The sequence below is a fragment of the Ostrinia furnacalis genome, unplaced genomic scaffold (assembly GCF_004193835.3).
Source record: "Ostrinia furnacalis isolate ACB-3 unplaced genomic scaffold, ASM419383v2 OfSCF7455, whole genome shotgun sequence".
NCBI lineage: Eukaryota > Metazoa > Arthropoda > Insecta > Lepidoptera > Crambidae > Ostrinia > Ostrinia furnacalis.
The window spans coordinates 109,007-133,976 of record NW_021137694.1 but is presented as its reverse complement, the minus strand read 5'-3'; the positions used below and the strand labels follow the sequence as shown (position 1 = coordinate 133,976).

Below are 24,970 nucleotides of genomic sequence, written 5' to 3'. Positions count from 1 at the left end.
GTAAGGAAAAAGACATGTATCAACTCTTTGATACGTCGCGAGTTGCGGCCTATTTACCCCCTATAAAAGCACGTGTTTTCGGATTTTGCTTTTACACATGAATCCTTACACATCTCCGCTTCTTTTGACACTTTACCTGGGATTCTACACCTTCAGAAGCAGCACAAATCGTTGCACTATTGCAAGAAGAGCTCAGCCAGCAGGCTGTCGCACGTCAGCTCCATATAAGCCAGTCCTGGGTTTCGAAAGTTTTAAGACGCTTTCGGGAGACTGGTGGCTTTATCCCGAGACCAAGTTCTGAACAGCCCCAGTGAACATCGCAGAGGGATGACCGTTTTTTCATGTCAACCTCTCTATAAAATCGTCATTTGACTGGTATCGACGTCCAGCAAGAGCTCAGAAATGTTCGTAGGATAGCTGTTAGCAAGTGGACAGTTCGTCTAAGATATAAGCAATAGAATTTGACTCCAAAAAGGCCTGCCACGGGCTCGAAACTGACGGAAGGTCACCGATAAGCACGCTTTCAATTTGCTCGTACACATCTCGATGGGAAGTCGAGCAAGCCACCCCTATAAGCCACTGTTTCAGCGAACCAGCACTGCACAAATCTCTCCCCAGGCCGCCTATAGACCCGACCTCTTCGACTGCTGCACTGCAAACACAGTCTGCATTCATCGGAGAACAAAACTCGCCTCCATTACTCGCCTTCCCATCAAAATAAGTGCGAGCTAATTGAAAGCGTGCTAGTCGGTGACTTGCCGTCAGTTTCGAGCCTGTGGCAGACCTTTTTGGAGTCAAATTCTATTGCTCATATCTTATCTTAGACGAACTGTCCACTCGCTAACAGCTTTCCTACAAACATTTCTGGGCTCTTGCTGGACGTCGATATCAGTCAAATAACGATTTCATAGAGAGTTTGACATGAAAAAACGGTCATCCCTCTGCGATGTGCACCGGCGCTGTTCAGAACTTGGTCTCGGGATAAAGCCACCAGTCTCCTGAAAGCGTCTTAAAACTTTAGAAACCCAAGACTGGCTTATGTGGAGCTGACGTGCGACAGCCCGCTGGCTGAGCCCTTCTTGCAATAATGCAACGATTTGTGCTGCTTCTGAAGGTGTAGAATCCCAGGTAAAGTGTCAGAAGAAGCGGAGATGTGTAAGGATCAACGTGTGAAAGCAAAAATCCGAAAACACGTGCTTTTATAGGGGGTAAATAGGCCGCAACTCGCGACGTATCAAACAGTTGATACATGTCTTTTTCCTTACTTCTTTACATCAGCCGGGATATCTTTTTAAATACTGGTGTGATTTAAATGAATTTGGTATCAATTTAAAGTTAAAAGTTTAATCTTTAAAATGGTGCCACTTTTTTTATTACTAACAAATTCGTTAGTTCACAAGATCGCGTGGAAACAACTTCATGTAAGTGATTCCATATTTTTGCTCGCAAGTGTAGATATACAGGGTGGAAACGATAAGTGATCTCACTCGATTATTTCTAAACTATAAAAGATATCAAAATACTGGTTATTGATCCTGAAAGTGATTTTGAGCTTTTTCAAACGGTACCAATAATAGGTTGCAGAATCGTTTCCACACTGTTTATCCTACTTTTCCCACTTCTACTTAGTGATGTTAGAGCGAATTCATTTTGTGTTAAAAAACATTTTTTTCTAGTTACTCATTAATGGCCTGTTTGTTTCAAGCTTTTTATATTGCTTCTGCCTTCAACTGTACAAGTTAATGTAATTTCGGTGGGCTGTCCGTTACTTCCCTGACCGTGCGTAGCATATTGAAGGGAGCTGCCATATTATAAAATATGTATATTTATATTACATGCAACATTTTAATAAGTAATTAACTTGTCCTTCAACCGCAGCCGCAGGAAAATAAATAAATTAACGAAAATATTTATTTATTCTTTGAAAATTTAACGCTTGGTGCAAATGTTCACTAGGAAAGAATACCTTAGCCTTGAAGTGCGTCTATCAACCACTTAAAATGTGATATTTTAACTTATTTTATTTATATCTTTAGGGTTTGCAAACAAATGTGACACAAATTGCAAAGTTAGTGTGTTATAAACATTTATATGAATAAATGAAGGGAAAGTTTTTATGGGAATCGATAATATTGGTAAAAAATCTCGATAAGTTATTGATTCAACAATTGACAATATCTGACCAATTAAAGTACGAAAATTATTTTTATTAAACGTTAATTGAATGANTTTATATGCCCATGTTAACATACTCATATTCACTATATGAGTATGTTAACATGGGCTGGTCTCGGCTCATATACCCATTTACCTAACACCCTGTATATGTTACGGCTAAAGATAGTTGTGAACATAAACTTAAGATTAGCCGGCTAAACTTAAGTTTATCTTCGAGAAGCAGCTAAAGTTCGATAACATGTTAGTTTGCGTCGTGATATTCCATCTTTAGCCGGCTAATGTGCACATTAGCCAAAACGAAATGGCTAAAAATGTATTCGATGGGCGCGCCAGGCCGGCGGAGGGCTTGAGGGGACGGGCGGGGGGAGACAACGCGCGCGCAGTTTTATTTTGTAATTTTAAATACCTACCTACAGAAGATTCTGTAATGAACAAATGGTTCCTTATTACTTTATTGTAATGATTAGGTAGATATTGTTTTAGTACCTAATTAATATTTTGTTATTGTAATAATTGTAATTTTGAATACCTACATAGGTACATAAAAGTATGTGTAATGAAAGTGATTATTTAAAAAAATGGCTACTGGTTAACATCGCGCGTTAACTTGGAGCTAAAAATGGGTCAAAGTTACGCGTCGTGTCACAACGCTTATAATAAAAATGTACGAGCACTTGCACAAAATAGTTGTTACAACCAACCTTTTGTTGGGTCTAATTCTCGTCACTACACTGCACAACTTAAAATAATTACGTTTTTTGTCGGTAAAAACGTCCTGGTGACGTCACTTAAGCATTTTTCTTATACTGCGTGCGGTCGTTGCGCGTGCGCACAAAGGAATGAGACCGCTCGGACACCGAGCCCACAGCGTGGTAGGGGTGGGGTTGCCCGCTCTTTTGTTTTTTAATACTACTACGCTGAATATTGTGTGCGGATTGGGTTGTCGTACAGGGGTACTACATGGTAAAATAAATCTCGGAGGCGAAAGCAGGATAATTAAGGTTATTACGCACTGCCCAATTTATTCTGCAAACATAATGTTATTGTGTCAAGTACGAATTAAAATCAACAATTCAGTTATTTTAGTGTTATTCGCTAATCCTTCATCAATATTATTGTAAAACCTTTTGAATTAAATACATGAGTGGGTTTCAAAATATTGTTTTAATGTTGAAACAGTCTCGGGGTCTGTGTCGGTAAATTAGTGACTCACCTTCTTTTAATGAGAATTAGAGCTCTTAGAAATTGATACTTTTAAAATCCTTCATTATTTTAAAGTATATTTAATTTTTTCTGTTTACATTTACCGCTTTCAACAAATCCTGGTGGTTTTCTAGAAAAACCCCTATTCAGCTGTAATGAGTCGTAAATATCAATCACGTCATAAAATATGTTAACATCAAAAATTAAAGTTATAAAATTTAATGACACATTAAGCTTTACTTGACGTCATTTGAAGGGAATGCACCACTTTCGAGTGTTTTTCAACACAATAATGTATTCTCTAACGACGAAAAAACATTTTCAGCACAAAATTATGATTTTTCACTTGAAAATATCGCCTCGGTACTTGAATCCATGATATTTGGCCAGACAGACTACATTGACTAAAAAGTTCGGAGGCATTACTTAGGCTGAGTTGCACCACCAAACTTTAACGGTAACTATGACGATAACCGGTGCTTTTTGTATGAAGTCTGACAGATTTTTGACGTTTGTCAAAGTTAAAGTAAGATGATGCAACCCAGCCTTAGTAAACCTGTAGAAATCTTCAAGTAACTTTTGTACTACATGAAATTGGTTTTTAGCCAATTTCTGCATCACCTAAATAATATTTGTAAACAGACAAACATTTATCTCTTCTAGTATAGTTAAATCGTTAACCCACACTTCGTGCTACTTATAAAAAGTTACCTCGTTAAATATTTAACAGTTTTAACCCCTTGACGTCCATCAAATAGAGTTCTTCAAAAGTTCCATATAAAATGCAAAGTGGTGTGTTCAAAAATATATTTAGTAAGTACGCCTTTGAGAATATTGATGTGGCACGGGTGAAATAGTTTTTTTTATTGTTTCCTTGATTCAATAAGTATTAAATTAAAATTTATTTTAGGTTTAACGAATGCAGCTTGACAGGGTCAACTTGGTTTAGTACGCAAACCAAGCAAGACAAGCTGCTATGGGCAGTGGGTCAGACAAATTTTATATGACAAACAAACACTGTCGCACTCTTTCACAACATATTTATTCTGAATTTTGTCTATGTATTTAATCCTTTATTTCATTGACATAGTACGGATGTGGTACGGGGCTCAGTTTTTAACTTTGACACTGCACTTTATACTTCAAAATCAAAATCTATACTTATAATAAATCTGTAGAGAGGTCAATTCTGTACATCTATATATATAAAAGAAAGTCGTGTTAGTTACTCCACTTATAACTCAAGAACGGCTGAACCGATTTAGCTGAAAATTGTCAGGGAGGTAGTTTAGAGCCAGGAGAAGGACATAGGATACTTTTTATCCCGTTCGAAATAAAAAAAGTCTGCTTATTTATTGCCATTAAGGCGGAACAAAGTTCGCCGGGTCAGCTAGTGAAATATATTTTCAAAATAACTATCAGGGGGTGATTAGTGATCGATACTGATGCCAAAAATGCAATCAGTAAAATTTTTGTCTGTCTGTCTGTCTGTCTGTCTGTCTGTCTGTATGTTCCTTATAGAAACAAAAACTACTCGACGGATTTTAACGAAACTTGGTACAATTATTCTTCATACACCTGGGCAGGTTATAGGATACTTAGGAATTCCCACGGGAACGGGAATTAGCGGGAAAATCCTTTTCTATGAAAAATCTAAACCGCTTAAGTTAGACGCTTGAAATTTGGCATGCAGGTACCTTAGTAAACTTAAAGCTTAGTTACAACAGGATATTGCAAAATTCCCACGGGAACGGGAGTTAGCGGGAAAAAACATTTGTATGAAAAATCTAAACCGCTTAAGTTAGACGCTTGAAATTTAGCATGCAGATACCTTAATAAACTTAAAGCTTAGTTACAACAGGATATTGCAAAATTCCCACGGAAACGGGAGTTAGTGGGAAAAAATATTTGTATGAAAAAATCTAAACCGCGTAAGATAGACCCTTGAAATTTGGCATGAAGATACCTTAGTAAACTTAAAGCTTAGTTACAACAGGATATTGCAAAATTCCCACGGGAACGGGAGTTAGCGGGAAAAAACATTTGTATGAAAAAATCTAAACTGCGTAAGATAGACTCTTGAAATTTGGCATGCAGGTACCTTAGTAAACTTAAAGCTTAGTTACAACAGGATATTGCAAAATACCCACGGGAACGGGAGTTAGCGGGAAAAAACATTTGTATAAAAAAATTTAAACCGCGTAAGGTGGACGCTTGAAATTTGGCATGCAGGTACCTTAGTAAACTTAAAGCTTAGTTACAACAGGATATTGCAAAATTCCCACGGGAACGGGAGTTAGCAGGAAGAAATATTGTATGAAAAAATCTGAACCGCGTAAGATAGATGAAGGGGGGGTAAAACGAGATCCACGCGTACGAAGTCGCGGGCGGCCGCTAGTCAAAAATATCTTTGTTTAGTTAGACTAATTAAATTAATTCTTAAAAATCGTTAAATACTCTTAAGGAACATGTCTGATTTTTTTTTGTCCTACTAGCGCTCTATGATACCAGAATATAGTTAGGTATATTTTACATACAGTCTAATTCCAGGAAGTAATTGGCAATATAGGAATTTGGTTGTGGGAACTCCTGTTGCTTTTGAGTAGGGTCTGAGCCCTTGGGTCAACTAGGAAATTGTACTAGTCAAATTAAATCTGTGACGTACTATTTTCCAACCCCTAAAATAGAATAGAATAGAATAGAAAGTATTTATTTGTCTCAAAACAGGTTTCATTTACAGTTTTTTACAGATACAAAAATCATAAGATACAAAAAGCAGGTCTATGACTCAATGATTGCAGGAGACCCACAAACCCTGTTATTCTGCCATAGCCAAGATACGAAGACACGAAGATAGTTAAAAGTAAGAAAAATTATAATAGTACTTATACGTTTGTCTTATTAATTATATTATTTAAATATTGGAAAATTATTATACTTTTGGTTCGTTCTTTAATTTCAACCAATGACGTCCACTGCTGGACAAAGGCCTCTCCCAAGGATTTCCGCAACGAAGGCCTTGGCGGCTGGCATCCAGGTACTTCTCGCGACCTTTTCACCAGATTGTCGGTCCACCTAGTCACCAAATTTTGGTAGAAAAAAGATAGACACAACTCGAAATCCCAGCAGTGTAACCAAACATCTGCAAAATCAGAATACTCTTAATTCATGCAGGTGAAGTGTTAAATGGGAATAAGGTAAGGATTTTCCTCATTTATTATCATAAAATCCACTCACATCCCGCCTTTAAAACTTCACGAGGCAGTTTATAAATATGAGGCGAATAATTCAAATAATCTGACGTTATTCCGTGTTATCGCACCAAACAGGCGGTAATACCCGTCTCATACATTAACTTTATTGCAGGTGTATTGGACCTTTATTTTATTGTGCTATACATCAAAATTATTGCCGATACGAACTTATTTTTGACACTTTAAGCTGGTAAACAGTTTTACTTACCTGTAGTACAGAAGAGTTGAGGTGTATGAATTTCTTAAATTACGTGAGGCTACGTGAATTTTTGAAATAGTTTTCGTCCTCAGTGATTATTGTCATCATCGTAAGTCCACAGCTGGACGAAAAGTTTCCCATTAGGAGGCTTGCGTTGGGAATTTAGTAGGTAACTCCAATTGTCAGCAATGCAAGATCCTCATAAACTTCTTTAGGTGCGAAAATCGTAAAAAAAAATATTATGTAGGTACACGTAAAAATCTTAGGTACCTACTATTTTACACAGAAACAGTAAGTATCACTTACATGGACTTCCCCTATAAACGTCCTATATTAAGCAATTTCTATGGCAATTTAATGGTGTTTCGATCAATGACGTATGAGGAGCCGACCAATTGTCTAAGAGGCGGGACCTGTACAGACGAAGGCAACAGTGGACAGGTTTTTTTTTAGCATTTTTCCTCTATGTTGTGGAAAACTACACGGAAAAGACTAGATATTATTTACATCCATGGGTAAAAAAATCATAGAGAAGGGTCACAGAGAAGGTAGCTGAGTAATTCAACAATAAAGGACATGAAAATATTGTCGTTTAAATATGTACTAATTAAAAATGTATTTCTATTCCCAAGTAGACCCTTTCTATAAAAGACTAGCTCAGCGGAGTCGAATTCAGAACGGAAAATTATACTTGGAATAGGACCTTCTGAGTGCTCGTCGTTGTTTGCATGTTATGTAACAACGGATTCGGAAATCTTTGATACAGTTTTCTTCCTTTTCAAAATACAGGAATATTTTCTCTGATTAAAATTTTCTATCTACAGTACTTAAGAGCACTGTTTCTTCAGGGGGCAATACAAAATACCGCCTTGTAATATCCGTGAGTTGTACTGTAGTCAAATATGTACAATACCTACTGTAAAAAACATTAAATAAAAATATATGTATAAAAAAATAGTGACTGTTGCCTGCCAGTGTACACCAGCCCGCCCACAGATTAAAGCAATGCATCCACAACTAGACTTCAAAGGACCGTCTTGACGGCCAGTACTGCTGCGCTCACGTATGTATTAATTAACTTCTTTTTTTTTTTCAATTAAAGACTCCAAAGTGATATATTCCGTGTTAGACACAGAAAAGTTCCTTTAATTGAAATTTTACAAGAAAAATGTGAGGAAAATAAATGTCGTTTCTGATAGTGTTTGAGTGAAGGAAATAATTTCTTTTGAAAACAAGGCTATGTGTAATTGAAAACTATTACAACGTTTTTGAAAATAGATAATTTTTTTGGCGTTTTGAAAATTACTTTCATTGTTACGTAGTCTTTAGTAAACACTTTTTTCAGTGAAGTAAAAATAGTTTAGGTGCCTAATTAATTAATATTTACCACTCTAACTGAAAAATATCGTACATATCACAAATTTTCTTACGCTATCTACTGCGATAGCATTTATAAAGCTTTTTGGTTGTCCATTTAGACAAAATGATATTTTAAACAAAATGATATGATGCGATAGTTAAAATTGCGATCAAACAATTAAAACTCGAGTCACGGGCATTCAATTATTTTGTGAGTGAATTTTGTCATTTGACGATTTGTTTTGTTGCACGGGAAATAATAACGTCCGTATTTAATACTCAAATACCTACCTACAACAACTGAATAAATTTTCGTACCTTTGAAAACATGAAATTTTATTTTATAGTAACTTAGCATTTATTTTAATAACTCTATTATTAAAATTAAAATTATTAAAATAAATGCTAAGTTACTATAAAATAAAAACTTGCTTTTTCAGTGATAAACATTTCAAGAGAAAATGCCCGTTATACTAGTTTTTCTAAGGCTGAGTTGCACCAACTTACTTTAACCGTAACTATGACAATGACCGGTGTTTTTTGTATGGCGTTTGACAGATTTTTGACGTTTGGTAAAGTTAAAATAAGATGGTGCAACTCAGACTAAGAAGTTAAAAAAAGATATTCAATAGCAAACAAAACCATAGATCATTGCGAACGAACAAAGTTACTTGTCAATCTAAGAATTTCAGTGAAAAGAAAACCTGAAAGTTACCCGAAATAAAAGTTCTGAATTTCCAGTAAAATCTAAAAAGGCAAACTTGTTTTGAATGTTTTATGTCTTGTCCAGTTCTGACAATTCCGAACCTTATCAAAAGTTTCATATCTCTTGCTATATTTAGATGTTTTAATTCAAAAGTAAACATAAAGTTCCATTTATTGTTCTGAAGCAGTGGTAGGGTTAATACTAGGACGTGTAAAAGTGCTTTTTAAGCCTATTTGCAGAAATAAATGAGTTTTATGAGTTTCTATGAATTGAAAATTAGGTACCTATTCAATTTCTTTCATATACTTGTTAAATCGCACTCATATTAGAAGTAACGATATTTTAAAAGTTTGCGTGCACATTTTAGGTTATGACAATTTATTGCCATGCCATAACTTGTATCGATTCTAAGCTAAACTGTTATGACGTCAGAAGTAGTCTAACTTTTGACATCACTAGCATAATTTATCTCTAGTATACGGGATGTAACGGGCAGGCTGTCAAAAACAGAGAGTTCAAACTATGCTTAAGTTGTAAAGTACTGAAGTTTCCTGGTTACGTGTTCATATTTTATAGATTTAATTGTATTTTATTCTATGGATACCTTTTAGACATCTCATTTTGTATTAGATACTTTATTAAATCTAAATAGCTACTGCCAAATGTGTAACTTTAATTTTTCAATGAATAATATTTTTTAATAAATCAATGTGGTTCCAAAAATAGCATTTCGAGCTTGAATTAACTATACAATATTAGGACTGGATGCACTCATAATAGCAAAATCTGAAGGTGACTAAAGAAATCAATGAGCTAGTCATGACCCATGGCCGTGAAAGGAAAATCGTGTGAACACTTCAATGCTCGCCATATGGCCAATTTCTATGATAATCAATGAGCATTGTGACATATGTGATGAATAAGTTAATTTAAGCCTAGTATTCACTAGTCTGACATCTTATTAGGTCACGTCTTATTTTTATTCAACGGAGGGAAGCCGATTTTATATTTCGAACTCTATATTCTTCTGATTAAATTCGTGGGTTCCAAGACAGTAAAGCTTCAACCACACCAACGCGTGCAGATCTCCATCGCCGGCGCGATCAAAGGCCAATGACAGGTCGCGCGACCTATGACAGTTCACGCGACCTGTCATTGGCCTTTGACCGCGCTGTGATCGCGCCGGCGATGGCGATCTGCAAGCGTTGGTGTGGTTGAAGCTTTAGCTATCCCCCGGGTCTACTCATCCTTCACTGGGTTGCGTTTATTTGGATTTCATTTGAGGCTTGCTGTGTGTTTCGTTGTGGGATTCGTTCGTGTTCAGCCAAATGACATCCACTGCTGGACAAAGGCCTCCCTAAGGATTCCACAACGACCGGTTCAGCGCTGCCTGCTTCTAGGTACTTCACGCAACCTTCACCAAATCGTCGGTCCACTTAGTGTAAGCTAGGCCTGCCCACTTTTGACCCTTGTGTAAATTGAAATTAGTCTCATTTAAAAATACCTTCAATAATGCTTTCGTATTGAGATACCTATCACTGTTCACCAGTGAACACGATGCCTTAGCCTCACAAAGCCGACTAACCTTACGTCCCCACGTACACTTATAATTTTTTATGACATGATAATTAGGAACCATGACAACTGCTATTCAACCAACCTAAATGCCATTGCTTTGGAAGTTGATGGGCAAGGCCTATATCCAGCTGTTGGCGGTCTAGCTCTAGACTGAAATTTTTAACCACTTCTTCTTCTTCTTCTTATTCGTTACGCTCTTGGCAGAGCGGTCGTGGTCACGTTGAGGCGTTGTTCACATCGGTTGTCCGCCTCTACAACTCTCCGCAAGATCTCCCTCCATCTCTCTCTATTGGCAGACTGTCTGGTGCAGTCACATACGCCGTCTCCCACTGCTGATTTCACTTGGTCGGTCCAGCGCATTGGTGACCTGCCACGCGATCGGGTTGCTTCGACTTTTCACCACTACTGGGATGCTTTTGGCTTGCATTTTACCTGATGGAAGATAATGATTAGGTCGAGGGTGGAAGCCAGCTTCACCTGGGATCCGCAACCACAAAGGAACTGGGTATCTTACATCCAACTGCTGAAACACAACAATGCTGTTAGCATGTTGGTAGCTACTAGCTAGCCAGGTGGGTCTAGAACAGGTCTTGTGGGAAAACTACCTACTTTAGGCCCAGAGGTCCCGGGTTAGATTCTCAGTGGGGGCAAGATTTTTCTATTCGGTTTGGTAGGCCTGTTATTAGTCCGCCTAGGTAGCTACTATCATCTTACCTGAGTCTTTTAGCTATAACAACAATGTCAACAGTATTATTGTTTCTGGTAGTTAGATATCCAGTTCCTTGTTAGTTGAGGATTATGTGTGAAGATAAGTTCTGCCAAGAACGAGTTGATGATCAACCCATATTATTTCAGATGTAACCAGACTGTTCGGCAGTCCAGAAGATGCAGCTGCAGAAACCACTCAAGATCGGGCTGGGGATGATGGGTGCGGGGCTCTTCGGCATCATATTTGGATGGGTGCTGTTCCCTGTCATCCTAAAGAGCCAGTTGAAGAAGGTATTGTATACTTATACTAAAGGTTTCTACTGCCACTTCTTCTCAGCATCAGAAGGTAATTATGGGCAGTTATATTGGGAAGTGTCTATGTGCCCTGGAAAGGGCCAACATACTAATTAAGAACTTTTTGAACATATGTTAAAACATCATAAAAGAAAAAAAACTTGATATCTACGACTTAAGAGACTGAGGTTCCATCTTTACTAGTTAAGTTTCATAGGCCAAGCTGTACGTGGCTATAGAGGAGTTTGAATGACGAGGACAATAAGTTTAGGGGTCAAACATGGACAAATTATCACACGTACAAGAGTCAAATCAACTGCAGTCAAAAAATATCTGTCGTAAATTATGTAATCAAGATCATGCCCTCCATTAAGATTGATCTCTACTGCATAACATTTCAAATGTAATTAGTATTTTGTCGTACCTAATTCCCTGTTCTGTCTAATAACAGAAAGGCGTACTTTAATTATCTATTTGTTTTCCTTGACTTAAAAGTACTGTTAACAAAGCTATCATTAAACTCAATGGTATTGCCGTGGGACAGCTCATGTGTGCTGGACATGTTAAATACCTGATTTCTTATTCTATTTTTTACTAGTAAAATAGATTTAAAAACCCTCTTTGAGGCCATTCTCGTTTGTTATGGGGCTGAAGAACTAGTAATTTTCTTTTCAAATTGACAAAGACACGTATCGTATCGTAATGGATGGAATAGTTTTTTAAAGAGTCATTTGTTACCTATTCTGTAAACTCCCAATTAAATATGAATAATCAATCAGAGACATTTTAGAATATAGAATATTAAGTGATTCACCACAAGTGGGCAATGGCATGCTATAAAAGTGCCTGCCCCACGGTCCAGGTCCAATTTATCTACTTTATTAAAAGTACTCTAGGTGTCAGAGCATACCTTCAGATAAGTACAGAATTACTTTCGCATTCATACCATAAGTTGCTCAGACAGAGATTCTTACAATTTAACATTATTTTAAATGCATAATACCGATTTCCAGTAAAAAAGGAAAGGCAGTAACGTATCTTCCCAAAAACTGAGTAAATTACTCGGTAAACACAGTACCTACTCAAAAATAAATCTTCCAAAAAATAGCATTATAAGATAAAAAAAATATATAAATAAGTGGATTATTTTTAATAAACCACATTGAATGAAGCGTTACAAGCTGATTCATAACGGAAATCTTCTAGACAACCTTCAGACATTGTAATTGAATCGTAGAGTTATTTGAAAAGAAACGCGAAGATACCAAAAAGTTGAGACCTCATAGTAATGTTTAAATTCTTGTGACTGAAATGATGATAATGATAATGTAAAATTATCGATTTTGTGCTATTTTATTACAATCAACAGTAAAATATAATAACGAGGTAAGTATGTAACTACGAGTAGGTACCTACCTGCCTGTTAAATATGCAAACTTTCATTACCTAACTAAACGCAAAAACAGTCCTACAATTTTTAATCCCTTGACTTTAAAGAATTAATTAATAACTTGAAGTATCATCTAACTAATAAAATAGCGACTATAACGGTAGTGAAACTGCGTTAAAACATTTTCATTTTCCCCGAGGCAGCAATAAAAATGTCCGTGCCTACCTAAAATCACGTTTCCGTCGGAATTAACAATTCATGAAATTAACGAACTTCTCGCCAACTGCATGTCCCAAATCAGAATCGACGGGATTTATGAGTACAGAGTACATTCATTCCACAGACAACAATGTGAATAATTAAAAATCTGAAACGCTTGGCTGTATGCCACTTGGCTAAGATATAGAAGGTTCGGTAGCACACAGTCATATTTTTTTTCTTTTTCTATTCTTTATCATGTTACTTGTAACATTTGGACGTAAAATACGTTGTCAAAATTTATGAGCCGCTTTAGGTTATAAAGTTGCACAACGGGTAGGCATTGTTTCAAAGTACGGAATTCGTTCGTTCGTTTCAGCCGAAAGACGTCCACTGCTGGACAAAGGCCTCCCCCAAGGATTTCCACAAAGACTGGTCCTGCGCCGCTCGCATCCAGGCACTTATTTTTTCATCATAATCATGATTTCAACCATAAGACGTCTGTCATCCACTGCCGTACAAAGGACTCCCCCAATATTTTCCAGATTGACCGATTGGTAGCAGCCTGCATCCAGTGCCGTCTTATGAGATCGTCTGTCTAACTTGTCGGAATGGACGAAATACATAAATAATTTCATTTGTATTTGAAGCATACCAGATAAGCGTGAGCTTACTGCCAAAAATCATGTTGTATTTTGTCACCGCTAAGTTGGAATTTTAATTAATCAGTACCTACAGAGCTGCATAAAATGGCTTAACCAACTTACGTCATGAAGAATAATTAATCAATGAGGTATTTTGTGATTTATTTTCCCATAGCTTTTATTTATGAGATTGATTCTCTTTTAATAATGTTTCGTTTAACCCTGCGAATGTCGCGATACACGCGACTCATTTTTTATTTTGTAAAGAATAAAACAAATTAATTACTGTGGCATTTTAAAGAGTAGTTAAGTTGTCATAGATGCTATTTTTTACAAAATTTATTGTATGGTCTGATGTGCTGCCGACTGTTGGCTATTTAAATTTGGTTAAATTAATTACTTTTTTTTATTAAATACGTACGATTATATGTATTTTCAGAAAAGACAATATTATTATGGATGAAAAACATCCAAAAGGTTCACTTAACATAACGAATGCTTTGAAAATAATTGATTCTGAAAATGTATTCAAATAGGTTAGCATAACTTTTATTGCATAACACTGTCATATTTTTTAACCAAAATACAAATCTGTTTATAAATACAAATTATTTTAAATAGATTTTTTTTAATTTTACTACACGAGTACTTAATTAATTTTATAATCCGTGAACACTACAGGGTTTTGTTTGTAAACAGAGATGAATTAATGAAAACCCGAGTATCAGCTGTGTAATTCATATTTATTTTTAATCTCATTATTTACCACTAGCTTTTGCCCGCGGCTTCACCCGCGTGAAATTTCGCTTGTCACAGATCGTCATAAATTATAGCCTTTATGTTATTCTGGGCTATAAACAATAGTACTGTAAAGTCTCATCATAATCCGTTCAGTAGTTTTTGCGAGAAAGAGTAACAAACATCCAGACATCCAAACTTTCGCATTTACCTACTTGTATAATATTAGTAGAATTTACTTACTAAGCATGATGTGTTTATTTTAATTTATTGCATTTTATTTGTACTTTCGGGAAAACAATTAGTGGCACGTGGTGCACTACAAGGAAATTCATTTAACTAATGAAATCAACGGGACATGGCATGGCTTAGGGATCAAATTATTCCGGATAAACTATAAACAGATATTTTTTGACATGTATTTCTTCGATAAAAATAGGTCTAGTTTCACCTATTTTCATATGTGCACTTTATCAAGACTAGGCACTGTAGTAAAATAACGGCAGCCAAATTATTTTTGGTAATATGTTTTTGTTCTTCACTAGGAAATGGCGTTGTCGAAAAAAACCGACGTGCGAGCCATGTGGGAGAAGATTCCCTTCGCCCTGGACTTCAAAGTGTACATGTTCAACTACACCAATGTGGAGGAGATCATGAAGGGTGCCGCTCCCATCGTCAAGGAAATCGGGCCTTTTCACTTTGAGTAAGTAATTTTTTTCTTGTAATAATACCAAGTTCTTGACAATAATGACTTCTAAAGCCATGTATTCATTAGGCAACATTTGTTGATAAACACTGTTTATAAACTGTTCATAAACAATGTTTCATAATGTTTCATCTACTCTGTAAACAGTTTATAAACAGTCCATAACCATAGGTGGTGAAACATTGTTTGATACATGTTGCCGTGCTCCCCGCTATGAGTGGAGAGCAAGTGTGGACGGCCGAGTTTCAGAAACCTGTGTTTATGGTAAACATGTTTCACACTAGTCATAAACTGTTGTATCAACAAATGTTGCCTAATGAATACATGGCTTAACTTTTCGTTTCATTACTCGGTCGACTGAATTAGTATACGTTTTCATCCTGCAACTGGGAACCTGGACGCCGCTACCAACCGGGAAACATGGAAAGCAATGGTCCGAGGCCTATGTTCAGCAGTGGACGTCCTATGACTGAGACCTATGATGATGATGATGATAAGTAATGAGGGAATCACCAGTAAGACCGATCGTTAAGGAAATCCTTGACGATCGGTCGGATGCGCTTATGTAGAGTAGTCATGTCACATATTTTCTAAAGACCTAATTGAAAGGAAAGATTATTGTGATTTTATCGCTACAATCACGATATTTAATCTACACAATACTATTTAGACACACTGAATCGGTTCTGTTATTTTGTCTAAAACGCAATCCACTATTGGGACTGTATAAAATCCACAATCTAATAAATATCTTCCTAAAAATAAAATTTATGACGTTGTAGTATTTTTTTCATACGATAGTGGGTAGGTACATATATCTTTAACACAAATTGGTACTTTTTCTGAAAGATCACGTATTTTTTCTATAAGTTAAAAATATTTTTTGCTATAAGGGGATATTGAGGAAAATTGTATCTCGTATCAAAAGTATACGTGAAATAAATATACGAGAGGAAACGATTTCTATTTCAGTACACATACAAATCGTATTTTTACTAGTTTTGCCCTGTGAATTTGTCTGTTCGCGATGATTTTAAGTCATCATATTCATCATCATCATTTCAGCCACAGGACGTCCACTGCTGAACATATTATGGCCTCCCTAATGATTTCCACAACGCCCGGTTGGTAGCGGCCCATATAGCTATACCTTTAGGAGATCGTCGGTTCACCTTGTTGGTGAACATCCCACACTGCGTTTTCCGGTACTGGCCTCCGCTCCAGAACCTTGCTGCCCCATCGGCCGTCAGTTCTGCGTACTACCTGCCCATTGCCATCTCAGCTTTCCAATCCGTCGGGCTATGTCAGCGACTTTAGTTCGTCTACGGATCTCCTCATCAAATTACGCTGTATAAAATATTTTTATAGATACTCCACAGCTCCTTTTTGTAATAACAAAACATATTCACTACATTGGTAATAATAAAAACCTAAACCTGTAATTTTCTTTGAAGTGTTTCTGTTGTGCAAAACGCTTATTTTCATGCTTGTTTTGGTACCTACTCTGTAATTTGTTGCCACTTTTGTATAATGTTGCTGTAGTGTGTGTTTGAATATTAGATCAAAGATGTGAGATGGCATATGTTGATTTTCCCTTGGGTTGCCTAATTGAGTTGTTATTGCAAGGAAAATAACTATTTAGTTAATACTACTAAGCCCGTCCCGAGTTTGTCTGGATTAAACAAAATTATGTTTCTTCAGTAGACGTCGGTCGATGTCTATCTGGGAGATAAACGATCTTTGAAATGTAGAAAACTTTTGCAGTTTGCAAATACAAATTACTAATAATCCCGTTAACCCTTCGTAGTAGGCTGAATACTCGTATGCTGAGTGTTTTATGAGAGGGTTCGCCACAATAGTCAAGCAGCGGCGAGGTTCGAACCCGCGTTCCTCGGTTCACGAGTCGGCCAGTCCGACCATTTCACCGGACCTCTAATGGGTTAATTATTTCTTTAATAAAATATCACATAAAACTACTACTACTACCTACCTACTTTCGCTTAAATAAGTACGTTACTAAAGTCCTATGAGTGACCTAGTCCCATTTTATTTCTTTCGAAGTCTGGGTCTGGCGAACAAGTAATAACTTTGTGAAGAATGCTAGGTTTCCAATTTAGGGGGAACTTTTTTATTCTAAGACAAGATCGTTTTTCTGCAGAGCCCTAAGAAAAATCAGTCGCTTTAAGTCAACAATACCAAAAGTACCTAAGCTTTCGATTATAATAAAAGATGATATTTAATTTTATCTAAGTAATTGCTTTTTGATGAGTCTCTGTATAAGTTACATAGAGAGTCATACTTTATTATTTTTAAAGAAAAAAGCACTCACCAAAAATCTTAATTTGTCTGCATTCTTATATCTTGTCAAATATTGTCTCAATACCTAAGCCCATTGTGAAGAAAAAAAATTTTTTTTATTTTTTATTCTGTATTTTAAGAACTAAGTTTAGCCTCACCTTGAGTCATATTATTATTCTCACCAAGTCTAAAGCATAAGACTAAATTGTGACTAAATTTCGAGTTTTTCACTTTGAACTTACCTTAAAATTTAAGCAAGGCCACTATGTCAAATGTTTGCAGTCAGATTTTGGAAGTAAATGTAGAATAAGAATGTTTTACTTAATAGCGGGTGCTCAAAGTGGAATAAATCTGTCCTGAATCTAGGCTTAAACTTTACTAATATTATAAATGCGAAAGTAACTCGTGTCTGTCTGTCTTGCTTTCACGCTTAAACCACTGATCCGATTTTTATGATCCCGGGAAAGGACATAGGATAGTTTATATCCCGGTTTTTGAATCAGGGACGCGCGCGATAATGTTTTTCTGTGACAGACAAAATTCCACGCGGGTGAAGCTGCGGGCGGAAATCTAGTATAATACAGGGTGTTTGGCGCATCGTGTGCCAAAATGATTTGGCGGATAGAATGGGTCATTTCCTATATTTTCAGCCCCCATAACACGTTCCATGCCAGGCGGCTACTTTTAAATTAATTTTTTTAGTAATTTCACCAAAATACCCAAATCGCATCATTTAATTTCGATTAAAAAAAAAACTACTAGGCGCAGCCCTAAAGTAAATATTTTGTTTTGACGTGCATTAATGTAGGGTTGCATCAAATCTAAATTTACTGGCAAATATCATCTAGTTTTTTTAAAATTCAGCTTTGAAGTTTTCAGAAAAGTTAAAAATGGCCTGAACATTTAAGTTTACATGGGTATAATTTTCTTTTTTAAAAGAGATAGCGATCTTCGGATTTTATNTTATTACTACAAAGGCGTTTTCTACTCGTGGATTGGAAGAGATGGCCCTATACAGTGGCCTACACGTTCCCCAGACCTAACTCCGTTCGATTTTTACGTCTGGGGACAAGCTAAAGAACTGGTGTACGTAACGGATTCAAACAATAGAAAAACTACAACGAATAGAAAACGCCTTATTAGTAATAAAAAGAGAAATGTGGCTGCATACGACAACAGTCGAAATTAGAAGAAGATGTCTTGAGTGTATACGTTGCCGAGGCGGACATTTTGAACAAAATTTGTAATAATTAATAAACGATCAAAATAATTATTTTCGTCTTTAATTTCAAGAAATCCACATTGAAAAACGATAGGGAAAAGGTTTTTACATTGCATAAGATAAATAATTTTTACCTGTTATGTGTTCTACGTGCTATTCACACAAAAAGGAGCTATAAACACAAATTTCGCAAATCAGTCCGAGTAGAGTCAATGCACTAATTTAAGGAATTTGTGAAGTTGTTGTTATTATTTAAACAAGATTAGTATACCGTTTGAATGAGGATAGACTAGAGAAGTTTTGATAAAATCCGAAGATCGCTATCTCTTTTAAAAAAAAAATTATACCCTTGTAAACTTAAATGTTCAGTCCATTTTTAACTTTTCGGAAAACTTTAAAGCTGAATTTTAAAAACGGAACACATTGCTCGCGACAGCAATGATGAAAGCACACTGGGTTTGGAACTTAGCGCATTAGTCGGCATCTCTCTAGATCTCTATGGGTGCGGCTATGCAATTCCTCTGAGCGTTCAATTATGCTGTTACAGCGAGCTAAACCTTTGGCAAACATTGGCGTTTGATACTCCGTTACAAGGCAAGCTAATTTGAGTTACGCCCGTATTCATAAACATTACTATGAGGTCTCACAGTGCGCGTGGACGCACAGGGTGACACAACAATCACAGAGCTCTATTCACCGCTGTGCTTTCGATTTGCTGCTTCACTTAAGCAAGCATTGTTTGAGAATACGGGCGTTAATGTAGAGCTAAAGGATATTAACCAGACCACGACTTGTGAGGGTTTCAGCTATACAGGGTGGAAACGATAAGTGATCTCACTCGATTATTTCTAAACTATACAAGATATCTAAAAACTGGTTACTGATGCTGAAAGTGTTCCACAAGCTCTTTCAAACGGTACCAATAATAGGTTACAGAATAAACTGGAACTATCCCAAAATTCAATGTTTCCAGCTTCCATACTAAATGTATGCCGACGACACATTATTAGAAGTGTAATTTATTTTTTGTTAATTAATAAACTTAAAATGTCGGTTAAATAAACTCGTAACTTGCATCTTATTTAAAATTATTAGTGAAAAACATAAGTTTCAGGCTTTACTTGCTATAAAATTATCAAGAGATGAGTGCCATGACTGTGATAGTACTAAATGTATGGAAGACGGAAACATTGAATTTTAGGATAGATCCAGTATATTCTGTAACTTGATATTGATACCGTTGGATAGAGCTCGTGAAGCACTTTGTATAGTTTAGAAATAATCGGGTGAGATCACTTATCGTTTCCACCCTGTATAGGATCGTTTGATGTGTCGCTAGACATACTCTGTGGCTAGATGCCACTTGAAACTTAGCGAAAGTTCTATTCTTGTCGACCTTAAATTGTTTCGAAAGATATTCACTTAGGTAGTACGGTTTTAATATCACTGTTGCTATGAACATGGTTTCTGTCTATAGATCATCCGATATGAAGAGCAGGGGTAAATCAAGCTATCGGGTTTGCAAATCAAATTTAACTTTTCATGAAGCTTACTTTTCTGTCTGATTTAGGAACGTAGGGAATCTATTTCTGAACGATTTTCATTGAAATGGTGATGTGAAAAGAATTCGTGTGTTTATATCATCATCAATTTATTTGCATCTCGTAAAGTCAAATGTCAAAGGTATACTGTCTTGTAGGTACTACCACAGAATAATAATAAGTACTACGTACAGAAGTTTTACTTCGCGAAGGTATTTAAAAAAATGTATGCTCAATGTCATTAACAATATGGTGTAATTTAGCCTGTCTCAAGAGTCAAGCACCATTTTGTTGACAAACGTCAGTGATCGGCACTGCGCCGAAGCTATAGGGCTGACTTCGGTAAAATGATGTGACGTGAGGTGCCAAACTGCGGAAAATGGCGGAGGAAATACATGATTTAGCATGAATAATATTAACTACTTATTTACCTCTCAGTGTCTTGAGGCAACTTAAAAAAGTACATTCTGTGTTTTTATTATTATTTAGGCAGTTAAATACTGCATAGTATTTAGTACACCATTTTCTTTATTTTCTTCCATCATACACAAGAATACGCGTGCGTGAGTCAATGTTCGCTCGTAAGTGAGGCCTTGTCGAATAGTATCCTGTAGGTGGGCCATCGTGCGTGTTTTAGGAAACTCCACACACCAGATGGAAAATTCAACCCTATCAGCATTATTTTAGAGCTCATTTAGTAATACCATCGAGGCAAATATTTTTAATTAAGTATCATGAGATGATACGAGATTTAACTAAATTAACAAGCACGAGATTTTTTATTCAGTTTTGATCAAGTCACAAACTGAGCTGAGTTTCTAAAATTATGAGGACATTTTTATTGCTAATTTTAATCCGGTTAATAAGTATGAGATGCGAAATTTTACCTACTTTCGCATTATAATGAGCTTATTTACTTACTTATTATTAGAGATGAAACGGATATCCGGTAACTATCCGGTAGGCCGGATATCCGGCCTAAATTTACTATCCGGCCGGATACCGGATAGTAACTCACTATCCGGCCGGATACCGGATATTAAAAAGCTACGACAATTTCCTATTAATAAAATGAAATACATTAATCTTTGAGGTAAATATCAATAAAATGGCTTACAATAATGACTGCTTTTATTTAAAGTCCAACGGTCTTATTCATAATCATTTTTCACATTTTATCAAATGCTTATTAGAGGTTTATAAAACGTTTGATAAAAATTAATAATAATAATAATAATAATAAAATGTTTATTGCCATTAAATCAATGTACAGAGTATTCTTAATTNTAAATCTCGCTATTATGTTTATTTTTATTTTGGAATTTTTCTTTCGTATGGACATAGCTCAACTCGAAAGTCAAAAATAAGATAAAGAGATAAAGATAAAGGCCAATTATTTCATGACATTAAAGGTACCTGAAATTCAAATTTAGACCTTAACCTTTAAGTTTCATTTTTGGTTTAATTACGGCTTGGAGAAATTATAGCCAAATTCTTATCTTTAANGCCACTGGAAAGTACTTTTTCTTAATACTACTTATTATTTCACCAGTATACCAATTTGGATAATTGTACTTTTTACTGTTAGTAGAACGCTTCTTGATGGGAACAAAGCTCTCAATACAGTCATATAACTTAGAGTAATAAAGCTCAACGGCGGAGTCCAAGTCCACCACATTTAACAAATCAGACCAGTCCATCGCTGCTAATGCCAAGTATAGACCCCGCAAATCGCCCTTACGCCAATTGAAGTCGGGGCTGCAGCTAGATCTATACACGGGCAGAGATGAAGGGGCTGGTATTACTAACTTTCTATCCGGGAGTTTAAGCAGTATTTCCAATGCTGGATGTAGTGAGTCAATACGAACCATGGGGTCCGCCTGAGAAACAACGACTTCATCGGGGACAAGATCGCTCAGCACTAAATCTAACATTCTACCAAGACAGTTGTACACCTTATTGTATTGCTGTATAGAACAGAAGTCACAAAAGGTCAAATTGCGTTTTGACATTAGCGCAACAAGAAAACAAATTAAAGTCACCTATTATAAATACACTAATGTTGGGGTACGCGCATATCGCGTCTCCAATACAAGACAAGACATTTAAATATTGAACGTCATTGTAACTAGGAGGCAAATATACAACACAACACAGAAATTTTACATTATTGCAACTAATAATAGCCAATATCAGTTCCATGTCGACAGTTTGAGATTCGATGATAGTAATAATACGGACAGAATAAGAGTCACGAACCGCAAGTAACACTTCTCCGTACCCAGAGTCTTTTTCCCTTTCCTTACGCACTACTTTATACCCTGCCGGGAACAATTCACCGTCACACACTGAACTTGTTAAGAACGTTTCAGTTAGGGTAATTATGTCATAGGTACTGTGCGTGATATTTTTGTAGAATTCAACAGTCTTAGACCGAAGTCCCCGGACATTCTGGTGGAAGATTTTTATTCTTCTAAGTTGTGACGCGCTTTCCCGTATTTTTTTCTTTCGGACGAAAGTTCTGCCGCCAAGGTTTAATACATATGTCTTCTGCCCAATTATCTGGGCTCATCACGATATCAGCAATGTTGGATGGCAAACTGAGCTTAAACGACGCGTAACGCCCACGAGGCTTTAGTTCCTCAACAGTGCATTCTTTACTTCCAGAGACAGACCACTGACCACCTGGGCTGATGTACCTTCCTGCACGTAATACAGGTGTAGATAGCGCCGGCTCACAGCAGCGCTCAACGGCGTAGCTCCCGGAGCAGCAGTGCCCCTAAGCACACCAGGGAGTGATCGCCGCCCTGGTCTCCGCTTCACCTCTGTCCAAGCTTCGCTCACGCTATCATCTCCACCATTGCCACTTATGTCAACAGATGTGCCTCAGTAACAAGTTCCGGCGAGTTCACCACCACGACGGGAGAAGCTTTATTTTTCTCAGCACTGGTACTCTTGTTCTTGGCCCCCTTGTCTTTATGAGGCTTTTGCCTCGAAGGCATAGGTGCGTCTGGACACATCCTATTAGGCCCCGCAGTACTCAAATCTTCACTGTTCAGCGTACGATTATGCTGTTGCTTCACTTTGTCGGCTACATCAGTCAGCACTGCATTCATGTGGTCCAAAAGTTCGGTCTTGATGGTAGAAAATGTATTCGTCAATGATAGGCTACATTTACTCTTCTGTAATCAATACAATATTGTTGTTATCTCTAGCAAGTAGGGTTCAATTTACCCACTCATCTATTAGATAACTTCATGGAAGGCGGTATAGTGGAATCCTTCTAATTTTGAATTGAAACATTCATTCATTCACAAACATACAGGGTGTTCAACTGAATTTCGCCTTATTCCTTTGGTAGTTTCTTTTAATAGCGACCGTTCAGGAGCTAGTAATTTAAACAATAAGATCGACTACTAATGCAAGCAATGCAAAATGAAACTAAGACAATTTGTATTTTACACGTGTTGGGTTGCCGTGATATCGATTACTCTAGAAGTAAACACCAACAACTCGTATTACAAAATTTATGAGAAAATTCTAGTATGAGAACCATCGGGATTGATTTCTATGCAACATGACTACTACATACTACAGCATGACTTATTGCTTAATAGTTATGGTGATGACTTGCATCACCGTGAACTGGTTTCCACTGCAGTAGCACGGCGTATCTAATTTATCACAGGCAAATTATTTGGCTTACACTTCTCCCGCTGGAGTAACTATGGAGATTTCACGCAATTCCTGTCACCCTGTATATGTGGTTTCGTCACATGCGAGATATTACAATCCGATTCAAGCAGACGGGCGAAACTAGGTCTATAACTGTCACGCTGAACATGATAAGCGAGGAGGCAGGAGGCAGGCATGGAATAAGGTACCTGGTTACTCAACCACACATATTGGAAATGAACATAACATCTATATCCTACTAATATTATAAATGCGAAAGTTTGTATGGATGTTAGGGTGTCATGATGTATGTTTATTACTTTTTCACGCAAAACCTACTGAACGGATTTTGTTGTAACTTTACAGTATTGTTGTTTGTAACCCAGATTCACATGGCTATAATTCATGCCGATCTGTGACACTAAATTTCACGTGGGTGAAGCTCCGGGCAAAACCTAGTCTTAGGATATGAAGAAAATAGTTCTCAAATCCATATTCCCAATAACAAGAATAGATAGGATGTATTAGTACTTATAAAGAGACTGGCTGTTACCGCGGCTCTGCACGCGGTTGTACCATATTGTAATGGTTTATTTTTTTAAAGACAAAAAGTTGATTCAACAGAGACGTGATTCTATTTCTTGAGTGTATCTTTTTTTAAAAGCCTTTAGTCCTCTTTCACCACATCTCTATAAATAATTTCTACCAATTTGGTCAGCAAATATCACTGGTAAATCACATTTATATAATGATAGCGTTATTTTTAAGTCGAATAACTATCTTAATCTTTGGACTTCATCGGGGTTTTTAGTCTTTAACCTCAGTCTAACCTTTTGGGAATACGTTGCACTTACGAGTACATCGCGCCGCACATACGGCTCTCTGCAGAGGCTTAAAGCTATTAGTTGCGTTACACCTGACTTAGTAACTAGGACGTACCCTAGTGATGTAACGGATCTTCAGAAGTGATACGAATGCAGATACGTAGCAGCTCAGTGGTTATTTTTTTTTTCGAAAGGACGGTGCTGATAGCCGTGAGCGACTTTTTCAGCTTCAAATCAAATCAAATTATTTATTTT

The 24,970-nt window shown here is 36.7% G+C and overlaps 1 protein-coding gene across 1 annotated transcript in view; it reads left to right on the top strand.

The window, feature by feature from the left end:
- Nucleotides 1-24,970, top strand: part of LOC114364650 (indole-3-acetaldehyde oxidase-like) — a 52,687-nt gene that overhangs the window by 14,083 nt on the left and 13,634 nt on the right. Inside the window, 4 exon segments of the mRNA XM_028320873.1 lie at nucleotides 2,341-2,382; nucleotides 11,286-11,476; nucleotides 14,995-15,152; nucleotides 23,096-23,165. Of these exon segments, the coding sequence (XP_028176674.1) occupies nucleotides 2,341-2,382; nucleotides 11,286-11,476; nucleotides 14,995-15,152; nucleotides 23,096-23,165 (461 nt within the window).